Source organism: Cottoperca gobio, chromosome 20 (assembly GCF_900634415.1).
Source record: "Cottoperca gobio chromosome 20, fCotGob3.1, whole genome shotgun sequence".
Taxonomy (NCBI): Eukaryota; Metazoa; Chordata; class Actinopteri; order Perciformes; family Bovichtidae; genus Cottoperca; species Cottoperca gobio.
The window spans coordinates 10,623,775-10,650,625 of record NC_041374.1 but is presented as its reverse complement, the minus strand read 5'-3'; the positions used below and the strand labels follow the sequence as shown (position 1 = coordinate 10,650,625).

Genomic DNA, 26,851 nt, shown 5'->3' with positions numbered 1-26,851 from the left:
AGCAGGACGTCAAGCACAAACCGTAGCTGCTTAGCAACCAATAGCTCTTTGAAGCCATAAAATGCAGTGCTGAGAGGCTATCTCTGTGTGAACCGGCCATAATACTGTCGCCTCTATTTAGATTAGAGGTTTTAATAGTTGCAGATGATGTTCAGCCGCCCAACTGACTCTAGTAAACCACTACTTCCTGATACCTGGGCAGTAGAATATATTCACTCTTAAAACTCCTGAAGGATCAGCTTTTACTTTGCTTTTTATTCATTGCCATGTTCAGTTTCTAAACTACTGCTATGATATTAGATTTGTGCAAATGAATAGAAAGACTCACTTTAACTAGTCAACAACACTTCTAACATGCAACATTTAGAGTATTACACTTGTTCGTTCTGCTAATATCAGCACTTAGTGAAAGTGTGGAGGTGTGTGGTCAATAAACGTAAAACTTAGAACCCTTGTATGTGACAAAGGATTTCTCCAGCTGAAGTAAAGCCCATGTGTCTTCAGACTGTAAACAGTGTTAACGCAATCACCTGCACAATTTAAGGCAAAAATAATACAACTGCACACACTACAGCCTTTAGAAATCAATCCTATATAGTCACAACAAAGCTTCAACATTGCAACCTTCACAAAGACAGTTTACTTTTGGATTACATTACAGTGTACAAGTGTTTCTGTTATTGTGTCCACCCCATGCATATCCAATGTTTTGGCCAAAGCCAAATATATCCCTGCGGTTGTGCACGTCATTTTTTTAATTACAGTAAATTACAGGAATTGTAAGTGTATTATTTCATTAGATAACAAGTTATTGTATTTTCAGTAGCAGTATCTTATTGGTCGTGCATCGATACGACTGTATTACCATCGTTCTGCTTAGCACCCTGCTGCTCTGGAACACTCTGACATCCTTGTACAGGTGAAATGTGATCACATGATCGTTACAGCACAGCATGAGTGACAAAGTGACTCTTATCTGTTTTCACTAAAAAGCTGTACGCGGACAGAGAGGCGAGAACACTATCTCATTAAACACACTGGACAAAACACAACTGATAATCTAGAACATTTGGGGAACTACACACTGTATTTAGCCTCCATTCAAATCATACAGGACACTTTCTTTACAGGACATAAAAGTGTGTGAACCGTGAGCGCCTAAATACAAGCACGTGATTTAGCAGAACATGTTGCAAACTTCCTTGATTAACTGCTTCACTGCCTCCACTAAAACGACAGTATACCTCTTAATTCTAACAGCCGATGTGGATATTTAGCATTACAAATATAATAGACTTCACAGGAGGACTTTGACTTACCTGTGTTTCTGTTTCCGTCTGGGATGTGCATTTATCCAGGTGTGCTGTTGTCCTCTTAGTACTCCCGTAGTGAGCAGCCCCTCAGTGCGACATTAGTCTAAGCGACACTGAGAAAATGGTGAAGGTGTTCGACAACATTAAAAGGGAAGGTTGGAGAGCTGAACGGCCGATAATTCATGGAGCGACACATTGGATGGCGCCACCATAGCCCTGTCATTAGATCGATTTACTAAACAAACTCAAAGTAGGGTGGGGATGTTAAACAGTAACCCAGAGCCATAAAAACCAAAAGGAAAGGATCACCAGGTGTGTGTGTGTGTGTGTGTTTGTCTGCATGAGTGTATATCAGTCAGGGCCTCTAACACCCCCTCCGAGGGCAGAAGGTAAGAGATCCAAGAGGCTTGAGGTAATGTTTCACAAAATAATGGTGGAGTAACAATTTCAGACATTTATTCAGCTATGTACATAGGCAGAGGTTAAGTGTGAGCAAATATGTTGAAGTGTGTATATATATATATATATATATTTAATTTCCACTCACATGTTTTTCACGTGAAGTCATTTTGGATTAAAACATACCAAAGACCAATAGTATAACGTAACATTACACATTTCAAGCTGGCAGCCTGTGTTGCACAAACAAAGACCAGCAGGTGGCAAGAGTTCATTCGTTTTGAGTCATAAGCAAACAACAGTTTCCCGTCATGTCACATTCTTTCAACATTTTCATGAAGAGAAACACAGTTTAAGAGGCAACCTTTTATTGCATGTCCTACCTCTCGCCACAGTCGTAGGATTGAAACATAAAACAGCCATTGAGTAAACATTATGTTTCATCAGTCTTATTTTTATTTTTTATTTTAATCCTATATAATCAGTTCTGTATGTGTGTTTGCATAGTTTCATCAAGATGCACATTAACAATGTTCTTATTTAACACTTTGATAAGGCTGTAAAGAACACTTAAAGTGACCAAATAAAGTATATTGAACACAACAGTTGTCAAATATTTCTCGGGAAGCACATGTTGCAGGTTCTCCTCCCCAAGAAGGTGAGCATGTCCAAACAATTAAAAGTGGTCAGACTCAGAAACAGCTCGTTGATATTCTGCAGGTCGAGATTGTTCAAGTATCCCAGCCGGAACATGTGGTAGGGAATGAAGCAGACAACCATGATGAGAGCAAAGCACAGACTGTTCAGCTGAGCCCAAAAGTCCTGCTGAGAGGTGCATCCCTGGTGGTGCTTCCTGTATAAAACCCTCAGCACGTTGGCTTGGAGACCTGTGAGCAGGGCGGCCGCCACTATGATGATGATGCTTACTATGTAGTTGAACACCTTGACAGTAGACTCTATGTGGTTGCCAAACTGGAAGCAGTGTGTCAGAGTTGAGTTATTGCTGCCCGAGCTCTCCTCCTTTGCGTTTTTGCCGTAGGAATAATAGATTATGCAAGGGACCACGACAAGCACCACCATCCACACCACTGCACTGGCGATGAGCGCGTGGAAAGTCTGGCAGGAGGTCACCAAGTCAGCTTTGTTGTAGAACGACATCAGGCGTGAGATGAGGATGATCACATAGAAGATAAAAGACATGTACATGTGGATGTGGATCATGCCGCTGACCACTTTACACCACTTGAGGCCCAGGCTCCACTCATGAGTCGCGTAGTAGTAGATCCTGAAGGGCACGGTGAGCAGGAAGACGAAGTGGGTGAAGATGAGGTTGAGTACGGCGATGGAGGTGATGGAAGACACGCTGAACTTCATGATGTGTATCATCAGGCTGAGGCTGATGATGCCGCTGAGCAGAATCACAGTGTAGATGACCAGGAGGACGGTGTGGTACTCATTAAGATGTGTGTTATCATACAGCAGGTCTGAGTCTCCAATGAAGGAGCTTTCAGTTACAGTGGAAGCCATCTTTAATAGAGAAAGAAAGGGAGGGGAGAGAACAGGGGAGGAATGGATAGAGGAAGTTATTTAATTACTTATTTATTCCATTTTTTCCTGTAGTCTAGGTTTCTTCAGCAGAGAATGGAGGGATAGAGGGAGTTGTACACTGAACAGATTGTGAAGCCTCTGGAGGCAAATTGATGTTGGTTATATATATATATATATATATATATATATATAATATATATATAACTATATATATATATATATATATATATATATATATATATATAACTATATATATATATATATATATATATATATATATATATATATATATATATATATATATAAATACATTTTATTGACATACTATATGTTGCTCATATTTAAACACATAATCCAGATCAAGTCGTTGACACTGGAGTATAATACATATTATCAGTTTAAGAGGAAAAACTAACTAAACTAAAACACAAATTATAAGCATTTAAATATCGTGAAGTTTAGAAATAAAGATATTACGCATTGCAATCATCAAAAGAACATTATGCGGCAATGGGAATTGCATCATGTATGAACATAAAATTAGAAAAACAGATTTACGTACCTTTTTGTTTCTAAGACAAACTGCCTACTGAGCGCTCTTTTGTGTGAAAATAAGGCATTAAAGGACGTTTATGTCCTCTGCATTAAATCACATTCACGAGCATGGGAAGAGCTCTGTGCGTGACGACAGCAAACCGGTGTATCTGTGTCGATGCATGTGTGCATATGGATGCCAACTTATGAACATCAACTTTGTCTGTATATATGAGTCATGAAACCACCGTCCAGTTTTGCATAGTGTGTTTGTGCATTCTTACTAAGAAAAGTGTTGCACACATGTATGCACAACCACAGAACTGGCTGCTTCCTCTTTCTGTTCACAACTCTTTTTACACTTGTAATTTTGTATCTCCAACAGTCACTTAATAAAGGCAAACTATCAGAAAGTGAAAGTGGAGAGCGAGCACCTTGTTGATCAGGGGACTGCAGGTACATATAGTACAGATTACCTTTCACATGTATGCCATGATAATACCAGAGGATTCAAACATAAAGCCTGTGACATAGAAACAAATACTTAAACATGCAGAATAACAGATTATATCTTCGCTGCACCTGCCTCCAAAAGAAATGCAGAATTGAAAGATACAGATGAAGCTTCTGCATTTCAGTTTAAAGCACAAACAAGAGGTTTAGCTTTAATAACCAGGTTCATTTAACTATTTTGGTATCACTTACTATGATTATAAACATACTTATAATACATTATAATCTGCTTATAGCACTGTTTATTTATAGTTAGACACACTTGTGCATATTTATAATGCTTTATAATAATAACACATAAGGTCAAGTATTATAATACTTCATAATTGCTGGACACATTTTAGATTTAATGATATATTTTTTACTTTACTGAAAACAAACAATGACCACTTATAATGCATTATAACTTCCTGTGCCTTCATTATTTCACTTAAAGCACCCAATGACCAAATCACATTTTATTTGAATAGAAAGCAGTGATCTCTCTATTCATTTAACTTGCACCAAAATCTCTTTAGAAGACAAAACGATAGACACAAAATGTATTGTATGTTGATTTCTCATAACTTAAGCTTTCTGCAGACTCTAGTGTTCAGATTGTGTTGTGATATATTAAACCCTTTTCTTGTTATTCCTGGTTATGCTTTTTCTTTTTAATACACTGTTGAGTTCTCAGCTGGTCGCAGTGCACACGTGACTTCCAGTGTGGAATAAAACCAAGTGTGGACAAATTTTCATAGTGACTTTGCCAGGAACAGAAGTGGAACCTCCCTGTGCTGTGTTGTTCTTGCAGCTGAGCTACATATACAGATTGTAGCTGCTCTTTACCATCATTGTGTGAGATCTGAGCCCTGCCTATAATCTTATGCTTTACTGTGGCTTCACGAGGAGGTGATGTACCACAGAGCAGCCTGCTGGGTGCCTCGCACACAATCATTAGATCAACTACACAAACAGAAACCACTACTGCGCAAGTGCCAACGCTGCCCTATAACGTGTTGCATGTTATGGAGCAAATCAAATGTGAGGCATGCTCCAAATGAAGGAATAATCTAATGTTCCACCACAATAAAGGACTCGGGTGCTGTAGAGTGGTTTTCTAGCACCAAACACTGTCAGCAAACACACCTTACATCACCCCCCTCCAAAAGAAATTCAAAGCTTTGCTACTGACACACTGAAACAGATTGATCACCACCGAAACAATAGTAGTGTGATTATTGCATTTAATTACATTAATCTCACACAAAGTAGAGATGTATTGCTGTCTAGATAATAATGCAAAATAAAAGTGAGTGTAAGATTTAAGAAAATGAATTACACAGTCTAACTCTTACAAATGAAACGCACTGTTCCTCAATTAAACCCACTTAAGGTGTTTGTTTTTTTAACTTTGCGGATACAGGCTTAGCATACTTGGTCTGGTAAGACCAATTCCCCAGAAAGAGCGCCAGGCTTTAAAAACAATTTTAAAAGTGGCCAAACCGTGGATTTACGACTTGCATGTCCTTCAAGTGAAGCCATTGGACCTATAAAGACTTTCCCCTATTGACATATTAAAGAGACATCTACTCGTATTTAAATCATTTGGTTCTAAAGTTATAAAACTCACTAAAAGCAGAATCCAGATCCAATCATGTGAATGGGAACTGGGTGAAAATAAATGCCAGTGGGCTTGATCTATGATCCCAATAGATGCAGAAGATCTGGACATTTTAACAATTGGCTACATGCACAACTGAGCAACGTTCATAAGAATGAACGGGGTCCCGCTTCCAACACTGTATCCAGTTCTTTATACATCCATGGGTATATAACCAGCAGCTTATGATAGCTAATGTTAGCCAATGTTAGCTAACTTTGGGTAAATGTTTCATAAGCAGATTATAAGTATATGTGTATAATGCATTATAGACATGGGTGCCATAGAAAGTGTTACCACCGTTTTATATCTCTTGTTATGGGAGTTGTTTGGATCTCAATTAGTATGTACTCCATGGAAGCATATGTCTTATTTTACAAACAGTAAGCAACATTTCAAGTCATTTGTCTCAGAGGCCGATCACATCTCACCTAAATAAGCTACTGCTGGTAAATATTGCATCGAGATCCGTCACACCGATGCATAAAACTAGACGGCTTATAGTCAACTTTACACGATTGAGTCAAAGTATTGGCTAATTTAAAATAGCAGAAGTGAGAGAGGATGTGGTCGTGCTAGAACAAATATGTTAATCTCGTATTAAAACATTTGCAAACATTAAGTTAAGGGGTGTCCATACTGTAACTCCAGTGGAGGGAGGACTCTGTAGGCCTTTGAGGCTGCGATGAATCTGACATGTGTGGACTTATTATTCATTACAATAATCAGAAAACACTTCATTTCATTTCCCAATGGAGGGACGTGGATGATAACCCTTTGTAATTACCCACAAAGCAAGGTGACACAAGTTTCTTAAGGTTTCAGTAATAGTTTGGCAATGCATGAGTTCAGAATGTCCTAAATTTGCATATGGAAAACATTGTGGCAGAAAAAGGTTTTTTTGTGTTTTTTATTTTATTTAAACAAACTAAACATAAGTTTTTTGCAGCACATCTCGACAATCTTATGTACAGACATTTACAAGTTTCCCAAATGCAACAAGCAGTCAAGCTCTACTTTCCCAACCAGAGTCTCTAAGCTCAGCCCATGGCTACGGTTACCATGATGTACAAACAGAGCACAACACACTGGCACCTAGTTTAATTCTGTTACTGTTTGCAGGAAGTACAACACACAAGTCCCTTTATGGACATTCCTGTTTACATTCCACCCTCTAACTTTTATTGTTACAAACATAAAGTCCCAATACATTTAAATAACTCACTTTTCCTTCTGAACGAGGAGACGTCTGAGGCAGCTTCACAGGAAATACATCATTAAAATAGTTAACGCTTTACCTTTCTTTGGTGGATCATAAATTAGCAGCCTTGGCAAAGACATAATTTACAGTCAAATATTCAAGTAGCCTTAGTCAATTCATCAATGATTAATGTAAAACCAGCGACTGAGTGTACAAAAGAATACAGTGCAAACAGTACTGTGGAAAAGACTTAGGCAACTCTGGAAAATGTCCTTATAAAACCATTTAAGTAGTAAGTGTTTATTTTATATTAATACAAGGAAGACAACAACTGTTGAGAATGTAAACCTGAAGTTCTCTGTTGTAGACCGACATGTAATGTTCACAGGAGAATATATCCAAGTGGTGTAAGACCTTTGCACAGTAGTACAGAGTATATCGAGCCCTAAAACATGATCCCAAATGTTATACAAACAAACTCTGGCTTAATAAGGCAAATGCTAATGAAAAATATCTAGAAAAATCATATGTAAAAGCCAAATAAATACTAAACATGTGCTTTAACTCCTCTGTGTGTGTGTGTGTGCATCCACATACACACAAACAAATGTTTATTTAGGGGAAGTGTGTCTTGGATCTCTTCCACAGAATGAGTCTTTGTGAGGTGAGAATGTGTGTGACCACGCTGAGCAACATCAGGAAGATGGTCATCGACATCACTATCACATAATGGCTAATGCTGAAAGAGACGGAGAAATAAGTTAAATATGTTTATGTTCAGGTGTATACGTCGCAGATGTGTAGGCACAAGGAAAGAGGAGGTGCAGGAACATGCATGTCCCACTTACCTTGTGCCAATGTCCAACCAGCTGCCGTAGTCCTGCACCAGGAAGAAAAAGTGCTGAAGAGAGAAAGAGTTAGTTAAATAATTAGATAAAGAACAGTGCATCCTTTAACACAACATTCAACCCCAACCTTTCAAACAGACTTACCAGAGCCATCAAGTCAGAGATGACCAGGACGATGAGGAACAGACTGAAAGAAGAAACAGAGACAAACGAACGGAAGGAAAGCGTCACAAGTAAGATCTTTTTATATCAAAACATCCACAACAATAGCAGATTGACATCCTCTTCACACATTCACACATTCACACATTCACACATTCACACATTCACACATTCACACATTCACACATACACACACACACACACACACACACACACACACACACACACACACACACACAAAAAAAAAATGTATTCATGTTGAGTCTCTTATTTTGAAGGCCGTGGCAGAGAGTTACCTTCTGGATGAGAGCTGTGTTGCAACTTGGATGGTCTCAAATGTACACATTACTATTATGAATGGAATGATCACCTGGAAGAATAAAACATATAAAAATGAATTGAGAGTGAGATTAAAACATATTTAAGTATTTTTCCCAGACAGATGTATCAATAGATTATGACTAGTCTCAATCTGCAAGAGTATACAGATACGCAGTTGATACCATAACAAGAAAATGTTTAAACAATGGTACCTTCCACATCATCAGCCCTCCCATGATGAAGGGGTTGAAGACAGTGAGGAAACAGTAAACAGACGCTGGGTCAAAACTAGACGAAAGGAAAAAGAAGGAAGTGACTTCAGAATTCAGAGCACAAATCTGTCTTGAGAGATTCAGCTCCTTAGATTACTTACAGTACATAAGACATAATGAACTAGTGCCATGTAGGCAACCTCACATTAAGTACCAAGGTAACACTACACAAGCTGGTCCAAACATGATGCACAGAAAGTATGAGTCTACTCAGATTACAGGGTTCCTTCCTATATTCAGATGATACATTGCTAACACACTTCATCAAGCAGTTTCATACCAGGCATGCTCAACCACTTCCTACCATTTACCACACAAATATAAATATATATTATAAAGACCTACAGTACACACCTGTTAATGGAAGCTATGTTCCCTGTGCCGAAGAAAGCAGTTATAATAAAAAATACCTGAAGAAAGTGTATGGTCAAGGAAAGATGTGAAGTTAAACTTATTAGTTCATCATTTGTAATTATACATTTCAAATATTAAACAATTTATGTTAACTTTTTTAAAATGATAATCTAATTATCTCCGGTAGAGATAAGCCTATTTTATCAACTGTTTTATATTGTTATTGACTGCTGAGTCATGACTCCTCTTAAAGGGCCGGTAGGGGCCGCCAGTGATCAACAACTGCTTCAGTTTGGAATTTTGTTTCCGCTGAGAATAGGAACTGTTGCCGTCCAGATTTGCACGCCTTGGTAAGACAATTGTGGTTTGTATTCATTCAATCCAACATTACAGCAGTGGGCGTCCCAGACACACCTGGCTGAGATCTGAACTCTGAGTGCACGCGTCAGATATACTGTAGTTTGGTCTGAACAACACCTGCTAAATAACTGGTGCCAGTTAGGTTATTTTATTGACTTGTTGCAAATAGGATACAAAAAAATAAGATCTTCTGATGTCATCCAACTTCAGTTGTCGGATCTTGGTGATGTCGATGTTTGCAGAGAAATCAATAGTGGAGAGCTGAAAGAAAACACACACAAAAGCATGCCCATACACGTCACACACATTCATAGACACACCCAAACACACGATAGCGATAAGTTAGTACTGAGACCTTGTGGACATTATGTAACCCCACAGATTACAGAATGTTATGAGGGATTTCCTTGTTTGTTTGATTAAGAAATGCCATTAAAGGAGTGAATAGTAGATACATGTTACAGCAGAACCCTTCAGAGCAGATAAGTAGAGGCTCCAGAATATATATTGACATAAATGAGATACAAATAGAGGGGAAATATGTATAAAGTAGCAGTAAATGTTATCTAAATTCTGTAGAAGCCTATAGTACAATCGACACACACTTGCCTCTCATGTGTCACGTACTTCACGCTACTCTACAGAATTTAAGTTTGGACACTTAACAGTTTTACCTCTCGTCTGCCAGAGACACCCTGAGCGAGCATAGCTTCCTGTTCAATGTTGATCCACACAAACATCAACCACGATAGCACGGGGGGGAACAGAGCCTCTGACCTGGTGGGAGAAAACTCATTTTGTAGCTTCGCTGTGACGATAAAACTCGACCGAGACATAATTTGACGTGTCAGTGCAGCTGCATGATGTGTGTGTGTGTAATATTCTTGTCCTACCCGGTGCTGAGCAGCAGGTATGTGGCTGTGAGAGAGAGGAAGATGCTGAGCAGTCGGTGGAAAAGACGTGTAGAGCTCAACAATGGAACCAGCATAGAAGATGCTGAGAAAAGAGGAGAGACAGGTGAGGTGTGCTGCGTCAGAGGCAGAGTGCAGGATGTGACATTTTAACCATCACTTCTTACTTTTAGAATGTAAGTTAATGAGAAGGAATCAGTGTTCGCACAGCTTTTTATCAGTCAAATTCAAGCACTTTCAAGGTCCCTAAACCAAAACATTTCCAGACTCTCAAAGCCTTAATCATCACATCAAGTTTTACTATGAATGCATTTGCGAAAAATAGGTTTACAGAATTCATGTATAATGTATACAAACACTTTGTTTACTTCAACAGCTGTTTATATTATGCATGTGATCATGATTATTTAATGACTGCTAATTTCCAGAATAAGGGATCAACCGAAGACGTATTTAGCTATGAATGACGAGTGAACACACGAAAACAGTGATTGTGTAGATGAAACATTAGATTATGTTAATAATTAAGACTTTGTTTTCAAGGATTATATTCAAATTCACGGTTAAAATAAGCAATTTCCAATCTTTCAAGACTTTGTACGACCTGTGGGATCTAGCCAGGGCTAAAATAATTAGATTTATGTCTTAAAGATCTGATCAATATTTTAAAAATGACATAAATAAACACATAAATAAGATTATAATCTCTTGGAACATGGACAGATGGTGTCTTGTGCTACCTAATGTGGTCCAGCTGATGACCTGATTAAGAAGTGGCAGGCCCTGTTTCTGCTGCAGGCTGGAGTGCGTGAGCGACGGCACGTACGCACACACCGCCACATGGATCATCTGTAGAGTTTGACAGGTGATCATTTATTTTTAGAAAAATGCAATGACACAAACACAATCACACAACACATGACGCGTGTTGTCGTTACCTGGGTGAAAAACTGCTGTCTGTCTCCGAGGTGCAGCTGCGCTCTCCGTTGGGATGACCAGAGGTAACAGGCAGAAGTGAAGAGAGTGAGCAGACCTGCACAGGTACTGAGCCAACAAACATCGTATGTTACGTCATTAATACAGACATGTCTGCAACACACGGCTTCATTTTACACAATATATGTTTAATAAAAACGCTGCCGTTAAGTCTATTTGACAAAGTGTTGTCATTTACCACATTTTGATATATTGATTCCAACCATATCGACTGTTGATTTTTAGTAAAGAAATGTCACCACTCTGTTATTTCCCTTGTAACGGACAGAGCTTAATGTGGCTTTTGAGTCATGGCGGGACACTTTGGTAAACTTTCTGATAAATGTAAGCAAATAAAGGAAGCACTCACACCAGATGTACGTTAGGCTCTCTGCCCACAACAGGCATCAGGGGGAAAGCAGCCAAACACAGGCAGCCCAGACACCAGCTGCATGAACGGGACTGGACGGAGACAATGAGGTCATATAGTTAGATACTGTGTGTGATCTCTTGACTTAACAAACTAGATATTTATCTGAGAGTAGACGCATCTTACAAAGTGCAAAATACACGTTGGATTTCTCCATAAAGCTGATGGTAGTTAGAAATACATCCGTCGAGACGGAAATTATGTTTTTCGAGAAATTTCTCAACTTGTTGTGACACATACATTTCCAAAACCTTTTCAGTTGAGGACATATTCAAATACCACGACGTACAGAACCGTGACGGCTGCAGTACTGATGTATAACATAGTCACCTTGGCCTTGCTGAAGAGTCCCGACAGGAGGGGCCAGAGAGAGAGCACAGCCAGGCCCACAGTCAGCATGGCGCGATGGAAGAAACTCACCACCTGGGGGCAGCAAAGGTAAACTGTCACCCACGTCACATGAGGAACCTCATACTGCACACACGGACATTCCTATACATTGTACTGGATGTCAACTAAAGGCTTATAAGTAACGCTGCAAGTGTACTGCAGAACAAAGCCTTTAACTGTATATTAGAAGACAGTAAAGACTCCTACCAGTAGCTCGATGCCAAACGCCACCAGCACAAAATAGCCAAAACATTTCCACAGTGGCAGAGAAGGAGCCAAGCGAACCAAATCTGTGAGAGTCCCAGACCTAACATGTGTTAAAAGGGAGAAAAGAAAGAAAACTGCAAAGTCTGTCCGTGCTTTCATCCATTTACAGAGGAGGAACATGAAGGGATACACCACTTCAAAGGATCTCATTAGCACCTCATTGCAGCTGTGCCAGACATGCAAGAACAAGTATGTGTGAGGTAAATTACATCCAATGAAAAACTGATTCATTGATTGTTGAGATCTCCATTGATGTGTTTTTTTGATATTTCCTGTGTGTTGTGTCCCAACTCTCTGAGAACAGCATGCAGGAACTTTACACATTATGTGTGCAGATGTGTGCGTTACTCACTCTTTAAGCACAGAGTACCACACAGGGACAGGCAGCAGGCAGTAGATGTAGTAGGTGATGGGGCTCTTTTGGACAAGCAGGAACACAGTGATCACCACTGTCACACAAACACACAGCCTTGCCAAGGTATGGCTGGGTCTCTGCACACATACAGCGGAGACACAGCAAAAATGTCATTTTAGCAAGGCATTCAAGTTTCATAAACTCGTCTTGAAAGGGGATCTTTAGAGGCAAAGAACGAGCGATGGTAGCGTATGGCACCGACCTCATTGAGGAGACTGGGGTGTCGGTCGAGGGTGGCGTGAGTCTTCAGTATGACCAGGATGACATATGAGGTCCAGCCTACAAATCCGAGCACCACGCTGCAACCCAGGAAGAACCTGTCGTAGGTGTGGTAGTAGGCCAGGCCCTCCAGAGCATGAGCGATCAGAGACCGACACAGAGAGATCTGACGAGGCGAAGGGAAATGAAACGGAGCACTTTAGCAGAAGCAGATATATGAGATCAAACAGCAAGGAATGTAAAGTAACAGAAAAAAGTAACTAGTAGTAGGGTTATTGATGTAGACGGCATACACAAATATTGCAATTAGATTTTTTTCTCCAAATCCTTTAGCCCTAACAGTGACCATCTTTGCACTGCAACATCAGCGGAGTGTTACACAACATCATTGGTCACTACATACATCACTACTTACTTTAAGTCAGTTAACACCAGCTTAAAGTATTTTAGTACTTGACTTTAATTCACTTGTACAACTCTTAATTTGCCTATAAGCTGATTCCAGATACTCACAGCATTGTCATACTTCTCCAGCTGAATCAGTATTCTGGCCATGTGGATGAATTCTGCTTGTTTTGACTCAGTCAGCAGTCTAGAAAAACAGCGAGCAATAAAGACCGAGAACTGCATTTAAATGTTTCGACTTTGCTTCATTTGCCTTCATACTTCCACAACAATAATATCAACAATGCATTGCCCTGCTCTTTTTTTTTTTTTTTTTTTTGCATAGGCCAACAAAACTCCTACTGAACAAATATCTCCAAGCCTTGCACACTGTGTACATGATTAAAAATGAAACACAGAAAACGTATGTAATTAATTCACAGTTATTACACGTCATTAACTCACTAATTGTACTTACTGGTATGGGGTGAAGAGAAAAGGCAAAGTCATCTCCTTTTTCTGGGTCATTTTCATCTACAGACACAAACACAGTGTAGCTCAGTCACCACAGATTTATAACAGAATTACTATATTACAACACATGTTCGGCAATAAGCTTATCTCAACATAGACCTGAGAAATGCCACAGTGTTTAAAACTATCATGTTAAAGTTGTTGTTAAAAAAGTATAATTGCAACAGATAATACTGAGCAGCAGTCATAGCAAAGCTGAATGCTTGTATACCTTGTACTGCTCGAGCACTTGGATAGCATTAGTGTACATGCTCTCCGCCTTGAACTGGTCACTGTTGTTCAGGTAGAGAAGAGGTAACACACCCTGAAGAGACACAAACACACACCATGTATACTAACTAACTGATTGTCACTGGAGTGTATTTTCAAAATCCATTTTGAGACATTTAATGATGCCATGAACACTAACAAACAACTTTCTATGATAGAAATGATGAGAATATTCTCACAACAGAGTTAACAGGAAAGGGCACTCCAATCAGAGAAGCCATGAGGGGAGCAATGTCTGCCTGCAGAAAACAATAACAAATATTTTAATATACTATAACAATTGATGACAGTTACATCATTAAAAAGGGAGATGACCTTTACCTGATTCACGTCAACTCTACGAAGGTGCTCCAGTTTCCAATCTGAGAGAAACAGTAGGCATCAGCACAACAATGTCAATAAACAGATAGTTAAAAAAAAATAGAACATTCATGTTATATATATATATATATATATATATATTTAAAACATATATATAATTTTATATATAATACAAAATTCCACATTGCCTTAAAACATTTATTTTGGTATGCATTTCCAAATAGTATGTAGATAATATGTATTCATTTAAAAAAAGCAGAAACATATCTTTGTTCAGGTTTGACAATGACATAGTACATAAATTAGTTAAACTCAATAAATGTATTTGTAATGCTATTAAAGAATTAGAAGAAACTTAAGTGTTTCTAAATGTCTTATAATCTAACAATAAACATGTTTATGATACTATAATTAACACTTATATAGTCTTATTAAAAAATAATAATGTTACCAAGCATCGTATAAGGACTTATTACCAATTAACTAACTTTAATATATAGCGTTACCGATATCATTTTTCGTCTTTAAGGGTGTAGAAGAACCTGGGTCCTAAACTGAAGCTAATAAACCTGCTTGAGACACATTGAGGTGAGCAGATGTGAGCAGATGTGAGCACAGTGCATGAGTTTAGCACCTTGTAAGTAGCCGTCGCTGTACGGTTGGGGTTCAGTGACTTTGTGGGCATAATGAACTCCGGCTCCCCACACCACTAAAGGGGTGTGCGTCTCAGAGGGAAGTCCCGCACCATGTGAACCTGGAGAAACAAAAGATTATATAACAAAGACTCCAGTGAATTCATATGTTCCAGACAGTATAAAGTCACACGTACACAAACAAGAATCTTACCCCAGTTTGTCATGCCATGATCAGAGGTGAACACATAGGCCGTTCTGCCATCATGACCAAAGAAGTCTTCGACCATAGACACCAGCTCAGCTACACCAGCGTCTACCAGGCCAATATTGTCGAGGTACTCCCTAAACAAAAAACAAATACAAGATAAAGACCACTACTTAAGTCAATGCTGCTTTGCTCATTTCATGGTATGTGGAGTGCAATAAAAACAACAAGAAATCCTCATAACACATCTCTTACTGGGACATTGGTCTGTGAGCATGTCCGTTTGTGTCGATGCCCAGCAGGTGCAGGAAGAAGATATTCTCATCCTCCAGCAGACTGGCCTTCAGACTGGAGTTAGACTTTGCTAACTGAAAGAAGGACTGGTGCAGAGAGAAAAATAAACATAGTTGAATTTATTAAAAGTGAAAATCCTGGCTGATAATACCAGGAGAGTCTGGCACTAAACATGAAACATGAAAATGCATTATTGCACAAATAAACAACCTTTAACTTCGCTGACAGTGGAAAATATGAGCTTTACACAAGCAAAATAATCTAAAATTCCATGACTTAATCAGTATTTATTATCACCAGATTCATCACAACATGCATCATTATTGTTAGTAATTCCAATACCATACTTTGACTTGCGTGAACACCCAGCTGTCCAGCCTGGAGGCGTCTGTGGAGGCAAAGTCCTCCTCCTCTGCTGGGTATGTGTGGGTATACACATGGTCTCCACTGGCTCCTGGAAGAACCACAGCACAACATTCTAAAAATCTAGTTCTCAAATAATCAAAACATTTAAGTAGTAAAGTAAAAGTAATACGCAAAATAAACATTTTTGATAGTCTTTATTTGTGATTTTTTTTTAAAAATTAGTTAGGTTAGTGGGTCGGTGTGTGTTGTTTGTGCGAGTGTGTGTGCATGTCTCTGCTTGTGTACCTTTAGCAAACATTGGCAGAATATCAGGGCTGCCCCAGCACCAGGTGTGTCTGGTCTCATTAAACACAGAGTCAAACTCTACAGGATTCTCCTTCCAGCCTGAACACACACACAGAACAAGGTCATTGCACTTGCAGTCACAAACAGACACATCAGTAGTCCCCCCCACAGAGTGAGCCTCTCGTCCATGAGTGGATGCACGCTTCTTTCTGCGCAGTGATACGGTTGGCGAGTGTAGTTCGGTAGAAAGAAAATAGTTCCTACATAAAACTGGGGTGAACTGTCCTTTTAATCTTCCCCATAGACTATTCTGTATCAACATGTACACCTACCTTTAGCAATAGCACTAACATCCTCATAGAAGCCAGCGATGAGAGCAACATGTCCCGGACGAGACTCAGTGGGTACACGTGTGTGTGACACACCCCAGGTACCTTTCTCCTCCATCACATTCCTGATATTGAGAAACAAACACACAAAAAAATAAAAACTCATTGCAGATGTATACAAACTGCTTCCTGTACTGGACAAATTAATACACAAACACTCAGTTTCCCAACCTCAAGTATGGGGCCCTGGATGAGCCGTTGGGGAGGAGTGTGAAGAGGCTGTCTGCTCTGAGACCATCGGCCACCACTAACACCAGTCTAGAGGCAGGTGGGGGCAGCGGTGTGGCCTGAGGTGTCATGCCATGGACCAGGGGAGAGGTGAAGTAGATGTCAAAGATAGAGAGGAAGAAGATCACGTGGACTATCAGTCCAACCAGCAGGAAGGTGATCATCTTCATTTTGAGTGTAAACACTGTGCTGGGACTGCAGAGCAACCTGGGGGGGAGACGAAGGAAAGAAGGTTTGATATGTTTGCATGTGATACGGGAAAACAAAAAGAGACAGAATTAAAGAAAGAATAAAAAAGACTGAGGCAAATATGGACAAACATATAGTTATACAGTTCAGGATTAAGAGGTTAGTTCAAATAGAGAAGGACGTTTTAGAAAGGTTCAGTATTATATAATTAAGCCATAATATGCACCATGTAAAGACTGCTTACGGGCAGGGGTAATCCTTCTGTCACCATATGCCATTAGCCAACGTGCAGACATAATGAGTTCGGTACATTTAATTTATTAAAGCGTATTTACAAGAGAGTGACCTGCATATTTAGGGTATGCAAAAATGTATTACCATGTATGTGACTTCAGTGGAATCTGCCCATAAAAACGGGGGACGCTGTCTCGTTGATGGATGAATGGGAGAGCAAAACTATCTAAGTTATTACTACCCATTCACCTGATTTAGATTTCATTTTATCTTCGTAGCTGATTATATATCCAGAGAGCGCGAAAGATTGAGGCTTTAATGTACACAACAAGATGAGCGTAATCTTTAAGTGCGTCCTTTTACAAAAGCAACCGTCGCTCTTTCTAATAAGATTAGTACAAGAAATGCAGACACACTGAGCATCCACTTCCTTGTTGTGATTCTGACGTTTTACGTTGACGTGTGTACTTTGCTGCTGAATTGTGGGTACTGTAGTTAAAATATTTATTTCCGAGCGAGCTCTCTTTTAAAAAGCAATCAATAAAAAATGCTGCATTGACTTTTATTATCTAAATATATGTGTTCCAGTGTAGTTTCACTGTGAGTTTTTATTTTCACAGCTTGTGGTTCTTTGACAACACATTAGCTCACATCGGCTATCAGCTGTCAAATGTGCCCTGCCCAGTTTTCCTTTCTGTCTCGCCATTATCCAATCATTTCTCATTATCCCATAAAAGAGGCGGGATTTGGGATAACTTCTCTCAAATTTGACCAATCACAGCTTCGCATTTCCCTCCCTTGTGAAAGCCACCTACCAAACCATAGCTAGCATCCATTCAGGAAGAAGCGGTTCTGATTAGCTAAGCTAGCTAAAAATCTTTATAGTGCAAAAATGGCGTCGGTCAACCCGTTTAATCTCAGTGATTCTGAGGAAGAGGCTGAACGGCGTCCTAATGAAACAGTTGACACAGAGAGAAGCCCAAGTGATGGGGCGCCAGGGCCGCCGCCAGGTAATCATTGCTCCCCGTCTGGGGACGCCGAGCCCCCGACGCTTCTGCTGTCTAGCAACCGGACAAGCCCGAGCGGGGAGGGCTCGGTCTCGGTCTCGGTCGCGGCCACCTCCGCTATGGCCGGCACCGCGGAGACACGGATATCTGTAGATGGTATCGCTTCTCAGCTATTACGGGACCAATACATCCTCACGGCCCTGGAGTTTCACACTGAACTGTTGGAAGCAGGCAGAGAGCTTCCGAGGTTGAGGGATTATTTCTCTAACCCTGGCAACTTCGAGCGACAGAGCGGCACTCCGCCTGCCAAAGACCAGGTACTCGGACCTGGAGGACCACTGAGTAAGTAACGTTAATATGAGCTCATAGTGCTAGTCACGTAGCTGCATTATAAAGTCACCCCACTGCCTAGCTAACATTAGCCTAAAACACTGTATTTGGAAGCCAATCGATCAGGAGATAGCGTTATCCGGTTGCTGCACCTGTCTTCTCGGTCCAGGGCCCGCAGCCAACAAGCGGGTTTCGAGGGTCAGCTGTGTTGGCTGACATACTGACTGCATGACCACATACATGTGATTAGGCTACACCACACTGTCTCGCTGGATGAGATGGATTATTGATACTTTGACAGAGCTTTTATAATCATCCTGATGTAATGGATCCCTGTAGGGAAATACACGCTGCCCTTTTCTTTAGGTGAGAGTTCAGGATCAGATACAGGAAAGGAAAAAGAGAGGCAAGAAATTTAAGAGAAGGCTTCTACAACTTGCTTTTGCAATACTCTATTGAACTCTCTTGCTAATAAAGCAAATTTGAAATTGAAAAAAGGGCTACAGTGTCTCGGTAAAGAGGATACAGCAGGGCGTTATACATCCTGAATTTGGTTGGAACCTACATCTTTGTGCCAGTTGTTTCTACTTAGCGAGGGAGATAAATATTACATTGGTTTATTAATAAAAGCTGCATATCTGAAGCACACTCATCCACTTTACAAGGCTTATGTATAAACAAACATGCCATGCAAATTGTAACCATGGTGACAGCCCAAGCCGCACATAAATAAAACCTGGTATAAAGCAGCAGGAGTAGTATTACCATAAACTAAACGAAGCACAGGAGCGAATGTGAGCGACAAAACCTTATTACACAGAGGTGAGTGGAGCAAATCTATTTACAGTTAACATAGACCTGTAAGGCACCATAAAGCTCCCTCTGGTCTGAAAGAGAGCCAGAAAGGTTAAAAAAACACACACACACCGTGAGGATATTAGGATTTCCCCGAGCAGGATTTAAGTGAAAGCCTTGTATAAGTGTATGAACCCTTAGGGGATTGTATGTGACTAGAAAGTGATAACGTGTCAAATAAAATGCCCTCGTCTGCACTTTTCTTATTGGATCCTCTTAATGACTCTTGGGTTTTAATGGAAATGACTCAGCTTAGTATTCTCCACTGCTGTGATTGGACCTGTCTTGTCAAAGTATATTTATCTTAGATCCAGGAGAGAAAGGATAGAAACAATGTGGATGGTTACACACCCATCCTTTCTTGTAAACAACCAAAAGGCTACAAATTTAATGAACTTAGACTTACATCCCTGATTCAACACAAATGAACCGATCTTTACCAAGTATTCCTCCCTTTTCCTGCCACTGAAAAAAATTGGTATTTGGTATTTATTTCCGTTAGTCAGTCTCCATGAAAGCAGATGCTCTTTGTTTATGTCAGTGCAGTATCACACCAGTGGGTGTGATTTTCCACTTGGGAGTGTAGTTTCAAATGAACCAAATTAATATTGCTATTAGTATCGGCCATAATTGACTGTGGTGCATGCCATCATAATCAAGGAACAGTGAATTGGAAATGTTTCCTGTGCAGAGTCACTTTGGTCATTCATTTGAGGACTTCCTCCTCATCAATTTTAGGATTCAAATCAGTGTGTTAGTGTGCAAAGGGGTCCCAGTGTTTACGGTTTGATGTTTTACTTCTTTTGTTCGGGCTGAGCAACAAGGCCGGATTCTGATTTTCTTTGTTTAAACATTTTTGCAGTTTTCCAGTTGAGGGATCCACAGCTTATAAATAAATGCTGAAGGAAGAGAAGATCTGCTTTTATAACCTGAATATTTATGTTTTCTCATTTTGATGCAGTAGCAATTGACAAATAACCTGATGTCTCAGGAGGCTGCTGTGACTGGTCTGAGGTTAGATAGCAGATGACAGCCTGTCAGAGTCACTGCAACCCCTGCCCCACCCTGTAGAATGAAATACTTGCATAGACTGACTTTTTAGAGACCGCAGCAGCCAACAGAGACAACTGTGAGCTGTGTGTGTGTGTTCGTTGCAAAGGCCTGGCGGTTGCATTATCATAGAAACCCCCAAAAGGTTTCGAGTACGGCAGCAGAATAAATGTTTTATGATGATGTCTTCGAACAGCATGACGGGACTTGACAGCACCCCTGTTGTGAAACTGACGGGAAGGTCATGGAGAAACAGTGCGATCTCAGTCTTATTAGCTTGGGATGAGCTTAAAGGTTCACGAGAATATGAAAAGAAATTCTAATTAGTCAAATTTACCATCTGCAGAAAAAGATGAAGCTGTTAAGGGAGAAAGCAATGGACTCAAGGCAATGCCACCTTTCCCCTTCAGTATAATCTGATAGCCAAGACCTCACATGATCACCGGAGTGATATCTTCCCTCATGTTTGAAGGGTGGAAGATGGAGTTAAGTATAGTCGTTGAGAAGGAAGTGATACTGATGTCTGTTGTTGTTCAGGAGCATTTTTCAAACAACAGCAACACATTGAAAACCTTCCGTTTGAACGTATGATTTTGTGTTTATTTATTCTAAGATCATTTTTAGGCATTTTTTTTCTGCTTCATGTGAGAGACTGGCCTGCTGACTCTTCAAGAATGTCGTGCAATAAAGAGCCCCGAGCCGGACTCGAACCCCGGCCGCTGAGCTGACTGATGTTTCAGGATGGTACGCACTACATAAGCGACAAGCCTCCACCTTTTGATGTACCTGTTGGAATAGATTTGGGCTGCAGATGGTGATGAAAGGATTCATAGGGGTTCATATTATTGAATGAAGTAACTTGTGGCACGGCATGATAAGCACACAGTCAGGGGTCGAGAGCATGACGCAAGAAATGATGCATCACCAGCTGAGTCTTTTTATGTGTTATTTACACATTTTGAAAAGAAAGGTCAGACTGAGAAAATAGAAATAAAATACACGTGCAGGTGAGGTTGAAAACTACTGCAGGCTTATCTAAAAACATCCCCTACAAGAGAAAATAAAACATCAATTTAACATGCATATCTTTTACATGCTAATCACGTTGAACATTAGCCGCTAATGGAAAAAAACAGCACTATATTGAAAAACCAAGTCATTTCTAGATTCTGGATATAGATATGGATATGTACTCAGCATATCTTTAAGTAGGAGTGATATAGATAACTGCAAAATGAAGATTGATAAATGCAAAATATGTTTGACATCAAAGTGTGATGATAGTTTGCTTGGCTGGTCAATGCTTCGTCTAATAGTTAACCAGTGCCTTAATAACATTGTGCAGGTGTTTGCTTCAGATTCTTCTGAAAGTGTCCTGTCCTGTCAGCTATAAGCAGTTGATTTGCAGTGAGCTTGTGCATGAATAATGACGAGCAGCATCATATCTGCAGATGTTGCACTGAGCCACATGACACAGCAAGGCCTCTCTCAGCACCTTGCTAATTTGCAGCAAGGAAGCATGAATGAATCTCTCTCTCTCCACCCCTCATTGGCTACTCGGGTAGTTATTTGCGCATATGATGTGAGGAGCTTTTTAACTCGCCACGAATACAAGGTTGATGGTAAACAGCCACGTTTAAGTTGCTGTGGTTTGCCACATAAGATAGGATTCCAGAAAGTGGAGGAAAAGTTAATTTGTAGCTGCAGGCACTTTCCATCTGCTACTTCAAAAAGGTTAAATAGTAGCTTCACATGATGGATTATAAATGTCGTCATTTTAATCTAGAAAACAATCTGAAGATTAATCGATAATGAAAATATTGTTTGGTCCAGTCAGGAAATAGTGAAAAATGTCCATCGCAGTTTCTTAAAGTCCAAAGTGGTTTTTAAATGTCTTGTTTTGTTACTCTTAAAAACCGAAGACATTCACTTCATTATGGCATTAAACAGAGCAAAGCAGCAAATCTCCATATTTGAGAGGCTGATAAAAGCATTCTCTCCCGTTCTGCCTGGGTGATTTACAATTGGCATTTCCTTTTCTGTCAATCGACTAATTGATTGGCCAACAAATCGTTGCAGCTCTATTTCTAACCACTATTTACATTCTCTCTCTCTCTCTCGTTACAAATCTGTAAAGTTAGCACAATCCAGGTCAACCATACACCAGGCTGCTGAGACGATCCTACTGTGTATCTCTAACTAGCACTCCCTATTAGTGGGCTCAACGTGACGTGCACGCTTGCTTTTTCTCATGTGTTCTCACTTTATAATGTCTTTCCATCGTTTCCTCTGTTTGTGTCAGGGAGTTGGTTTTGTGTAAGAAGGCAATTAATGAGTGTTGGCTCGGCTCCATGTAGTTCTGGACAGCCACCGACTGGCTGCCTGTTCATAGCTCTCTGCCTTTCATTAAATTGTATGTCTGTGTGTGTGTGTGTGTGTGTGTCTGTGAATGAATGCAGGTGGTTCTGTGCAATGCAAAGTGTTGTGTGTGCATATGTTAAGCAGTGGAGCAAATCCCGGTTGGGTTATTTTTGTGTTTGGTACCTTTTTTTTTAGTTTTCACATTTGTGAATTAGCACAGCATACTAAATATTTACCATATAACATATAATGTTATCGTGTTGTCATATTATCTATCTACTATTACATACATGCATGGAAATCTTATTTGCAAATATAAATCCTAGTTCAGTTGCACAACAGATGAGTGTGGTTTTAAATCAGAATCGTTTTCCAGGTGACGATCAGGCCCAGTTTATACACAGGCTTATTCATTATGACAGTTCATTTGATATTTTTTCATCATTTTGACAATGTGAGGCAAACATGAGTTTTATGTGCCTGCATGTGCAATCCTCTATAATCTGTTCCCCATTGTTTCATCCTATGTAGGCTATATTTTCTAAATAGCCGGCACTCTTGCCAAAACCTCGTTCCCATTAAAAGAGCTTATTGGCTCCTCACATCCATCTCCTCCTGTCTCCTTGTCTGTGTTTGTACCTCTTTGTTCTCGGACTAAACTCTTGCTCCTCTCCTTGTCTCCAATTCATCAGCTTTGGTTTTATACTTGCCAAAGCAGAAGAAAAAAAAAATATATCCATCACATTTGTCTTTCCACTTCTTTTCCTCCAAGAAGCTCCCGTTGGCCTTCCAATTGTTTTTGTAAGATTACTATTTTCAATACAAACCACCGGAGAGACAAAGAGGCTTCCTTCATTCATCGCACAAATAAAGGGTCATTTGTAGCGTGTGATTGAATGTGAGATGGTGACACTCATGTACTCCGGAGCATAGAGAGAGACACCGTGTGGGTGTGTGGGTGGGTGGGTGCAGGAGGTCAGGAGTGCAGTGAAGAGGTGACAGTCTGAAGTGTCAGATCTATCACATTCCAGACGATACACGCCACGGTCACAGAACGGACAGGTCAGACTGGAACAAATACTTTTTTCAAATTAGGCCCACACACACATGCTCCAGCACATGTGGAATTACAGGTTGTTTCCCTCTCACACACACACACACACACACATGCATACAAACACTCTATTTCCCATTGATTCACCACATAGATTTCAACCACTTGCAGCAAACCTCCAGCTTACATTATCAGGAAGTGAGGACCATTGGAAGTGTTCTGCACACTTAACAGGGTTAACCTAACACCAGCATGACAGAACACTGACACTCTCTCTCTACAGGCACATGACTGAGTGTTTGTGCTTTGTGAAGCTGGATGTTCATACATTTGCATGTGACATGCATAACCACACTAACCTTAAGCATCTACTTTATTTGTAAGGTTAACATCTAGTCTTTGGCTAAAGAAACATTTCTTGTCAAGCATTGATCTAACAGGCACACGCACTGAAAGGTCGAGGTCATTTGATTAACACCAATAAATAATCTTCTCCCAAGGATACTTTCAGAAAAGAAAGAAACATTGACATTATAAGTTTGCAAGGCAAACATGAATTTATATGAATCAGCAGCTACTGTTCGGTCCACTAGCGTGTTGGCAAAGCAGGCTATGGTTATAAAACTAGTCTACATGCTACATTTGGCTTGACCTTCCAATGTATCTTGATATCCTAGAACAAACAGTCCAATCTTGCACTTGTTTTGAGGTGGAGGAAAGCTAACACCATTGGTTGAGCTACCTGGCCAGCCTACCTCAGTGAAATATGAGCACAAGTATGCTTATGTATCAGCTCTATGTGGACTTTGAGTGAACAATACTTACTCAGATGTGAGGTTGTTGGTTGGAGGTGTACGCTTGGAAATGGGCATAAAGTTCTCAGCAAAGTTAACATTTTATGATTGATTTGTTTTCCCACACGTGCAGTGACTCATATGTTTCTTGGCTAACGTATAACCTTCCCACATAGTTCTTAAATGTCTCTGCTTTTAGCTGAATTTAATAAAGTTTCCATCTGTTTTGTAGAAGACCGACCATCCCTAAAATCAAGACCCAGTGTCAACACGCTTCCAAAATATTGAATCCCGACCGCAGTGGGGCTACTGTTGTGTAGCCGACCATGTCCCATAAATCAACTTATCTCCAGGATCAGTGCATTCATTGTCACATTTCTAAGCTCTGTGAGCAGATTGACATTGGACTCATCGAACTGTGTGCATTGTATCCTTGTCTCACTGTCTCCGTCTCTGTGTCTCTGTTCAGATCGAGCAGGCAGCATCAGCACCTTGGACTCTCTGGACTTTGCTCGTTACTCAGATGACGGCAACCGAGAGTCAGACGAGCGGGTGGCAGGTAAGATGAACTGTACTGCCGGGGCTCAAAGCAAGAGAACCGGCTTACCCTGGGGAAATAACAAGTCAGGAGAATAGGCAATGACAGAATGAGAGGGTGGCGTAGACACAAAGAGAATGAAACAGGACGGCTGCATCAACACTTGTAGAATAGTAATGTCAGTGTAATCCAATCCCCCATACAATTGAAATAGGTAGAGAGGTACTGCTTCAGTGGTGATGACCAAAATGATGAGCCTTTTTTCCCACTAAACAAGATCTTGTTGTGTTTTAACATATTGTTTTGTTGCCATAGAGGTTTTAATCTAGCCAGGCAGCACTAAGATCATTTACAGACCGTGTATCACAAGAATGGTGCACCTTCGTCGACATGGTCCACTTCCAACATGCTGTATGTTTCTTCCTTTAACTCGGTAGAGGTGTTTGTGCCTCCTCCCATCATCTCTCACACTGTTGAGTCAGTCTGTGGTATTTTTGGAGCGGGACCTGTCTCAGCATTTTTTGAAATCACACCTCCTTCCGCCTTTTATTAGATAGTGTTCGCCAAATAAGGTACCTCATCACAGAACGCTGGTTTTAAGAGCAGCTGCTCAGTCACGAGATATTGTGTGATGAGTTCATGGAGAAGGGGCAACACTGTCAGGGACTAATTGTATTATGTTAACTTAAAGGTTCAATGTGTAACACCTGCTCCAAAGATAAGGGGGCAGTATTTCACCTCGAAACTGGGTCCGTACAATCTCTAATGTTTATATTTCAGTTGTAGGTTTTCTCATTTCTGTCACTTTGAATGTAATCTAATAAACAAACTATAAAACAGGATTATGGCTGTAATGCTTACAAGCGAGTCAGGCAGCTTCTTCTCTCTGTACTGAGGGCAGACTGGAGCTGCAGTGACTCACTATCACCTCTAGAGGAACAAGTGGTATTACAAGACAGGACGGAGAGCAGCTAGCTGTTAGCATGCTAGCTTCAGGAGATATCTCTGCAACACACAGACATCTTTGACATCAACACTGTTACCTCTTGACATTCTGTTCATTGTTTTAAATTCTGGCATATCTTACACTTTGAACCTTTAACCTGCCTACTGTTTTCAACTTTCTATTTTATAAGGGCCAACATGAGAACATTACTAGCCCTGCACTCTTTGCCACAGTAGAGGTTAACATTATCCGTTAGCAGCGTTCTGTAGTCATCCACACATTTGGTCGGTAAGTGTTAGTCAATGAGTCCCGAAAGCCCCAATCCATAACAACATATTTGATGTTTTATTGTGTTTTCTTCCTTTGACATTATATTGTTGTTTCCCTCTGTACTGTACATGACTGCTATGCATGAGAACTAGTGTCTTCTTTAACTGTAAATGTCTATATTGCCTTTATGAGAGTAAAACAAATTATTGGGCGACGATTTTGTCAAGGAAAAAAGAGC

At 40.2% G+C, this 26,851-nt stretch overlaps 3 protein-coding genes across 6 annotated transcripts in view; 1 reads left to right on the top strand and 2 right to left on the bottom strand.

The window, feature by feature from the left end:
* Positions 1 to 1,752: 1,752 nt before the first annotated feature.
* On the bottom strand, positions 1,753 to 3,982 carry gpr141 (G protein-coupled receptor 141). The gene is made up of 2 exons (XM_029457986.1): positions 3,823 to 3,982; positions 1,753 to 3,239 (listed from the first exon to the last, which is right to left on the bottom strand). The coding sequence occupies exon 2, from the start codon at positions 3,237 to 3,239 to the stop codon at positions 2,322 to 2,324; it is 918 nt and encodes a 305-aa protein (XP_029313846.1). The 5' UTR covers positions 3,823 to 3,982; the 3' UTR covers positions 1,753 to 2,321.
* A 2,862-nt stretch (positions 3,983 to 6,844) lies between these two features.
* pign (phosphatidylinositol glycan anchor biosynthesis, class N) lies at positions 6,845 to 18,381 on the bottom strand. Its single transcript, XM_029457303.1, has 29 exons — positions 17,557 to 18,381; positions 16,929 to 17,195; positions 16,701 to 16,822; positions 16,369 to 16,467; positions 16,065 to 16,171; positions 15,679 to 15,803; positions 15,430 to 15,560; positions 15,218 to 15,337; positions 14,584 to 14,624; positions 14,442 to 14,501; positions 14,204 to 14,296; positions 13,937 to 13,992; positions 13,588 to 13,666; positions 13,058 to 13,240; positions 12,793 to 12,932; positions 12,381 to 12,480; positions 12,114 to 12,206; positions 11,724 to 11,815; positions 11,317 to 11,422; positions 11,119 to 11,227; positions 10,361 to 10,463; positions 10,142 to 10,244; positions 9,642 to 9,728; positions 9,108 to 9,163; positions 8,694 to 8,769; positions 8,457 to 8,530; positions 8,143 to 8,185; positions 7,999 to 8,051; positions 6,845 to 7,889 (listed from the first exon to the last, which is right to left on the bottom strand). Exons 2-29 carry the CDS (start codon positions 17,153 to 17,155, stop codon positions 7,766 to 7,768), a joined length of 2,802 nt encoding a protein of 933 aa, XP_029313163.1. The 5' UTR covers positions 17,156 to 17,195; positions 17,557 to 18,381; the 3' UTR covers positions 6,845 to 7,765.
* Positions 18,207 to 26,851, top strand: part of relch (RAB11 binding and LisH domain, coiled-coil and HEAT repeat containing) — a 32,077-nt gene continuing 23,432 nt past the window's right edge. For 2 of the 4 annotated variants that reach the window (XM_029457299.1, XM_029457298.1), the window contains exons 1-2: positions 18,210 to 18,757; positions 25,329 to 25,418. In XM_029457299.1, coding sequence (XP_029313159.1) covers positions 18,301 to 18,757; positions 25,329 to 25,418 — 547 coding nt within the window. In that variant the 5' untranslated portion in view covers positions 18,210 to 18,300. Of the gene's footprint in view, positions 18,758 to 25,328; positions 25,419 to 26,851 lie in introns of all 4 variants that reach the window. The other 2 variants (XR_003834189.1, XM_029457297.1) reach the window with 2 other exon arrangements.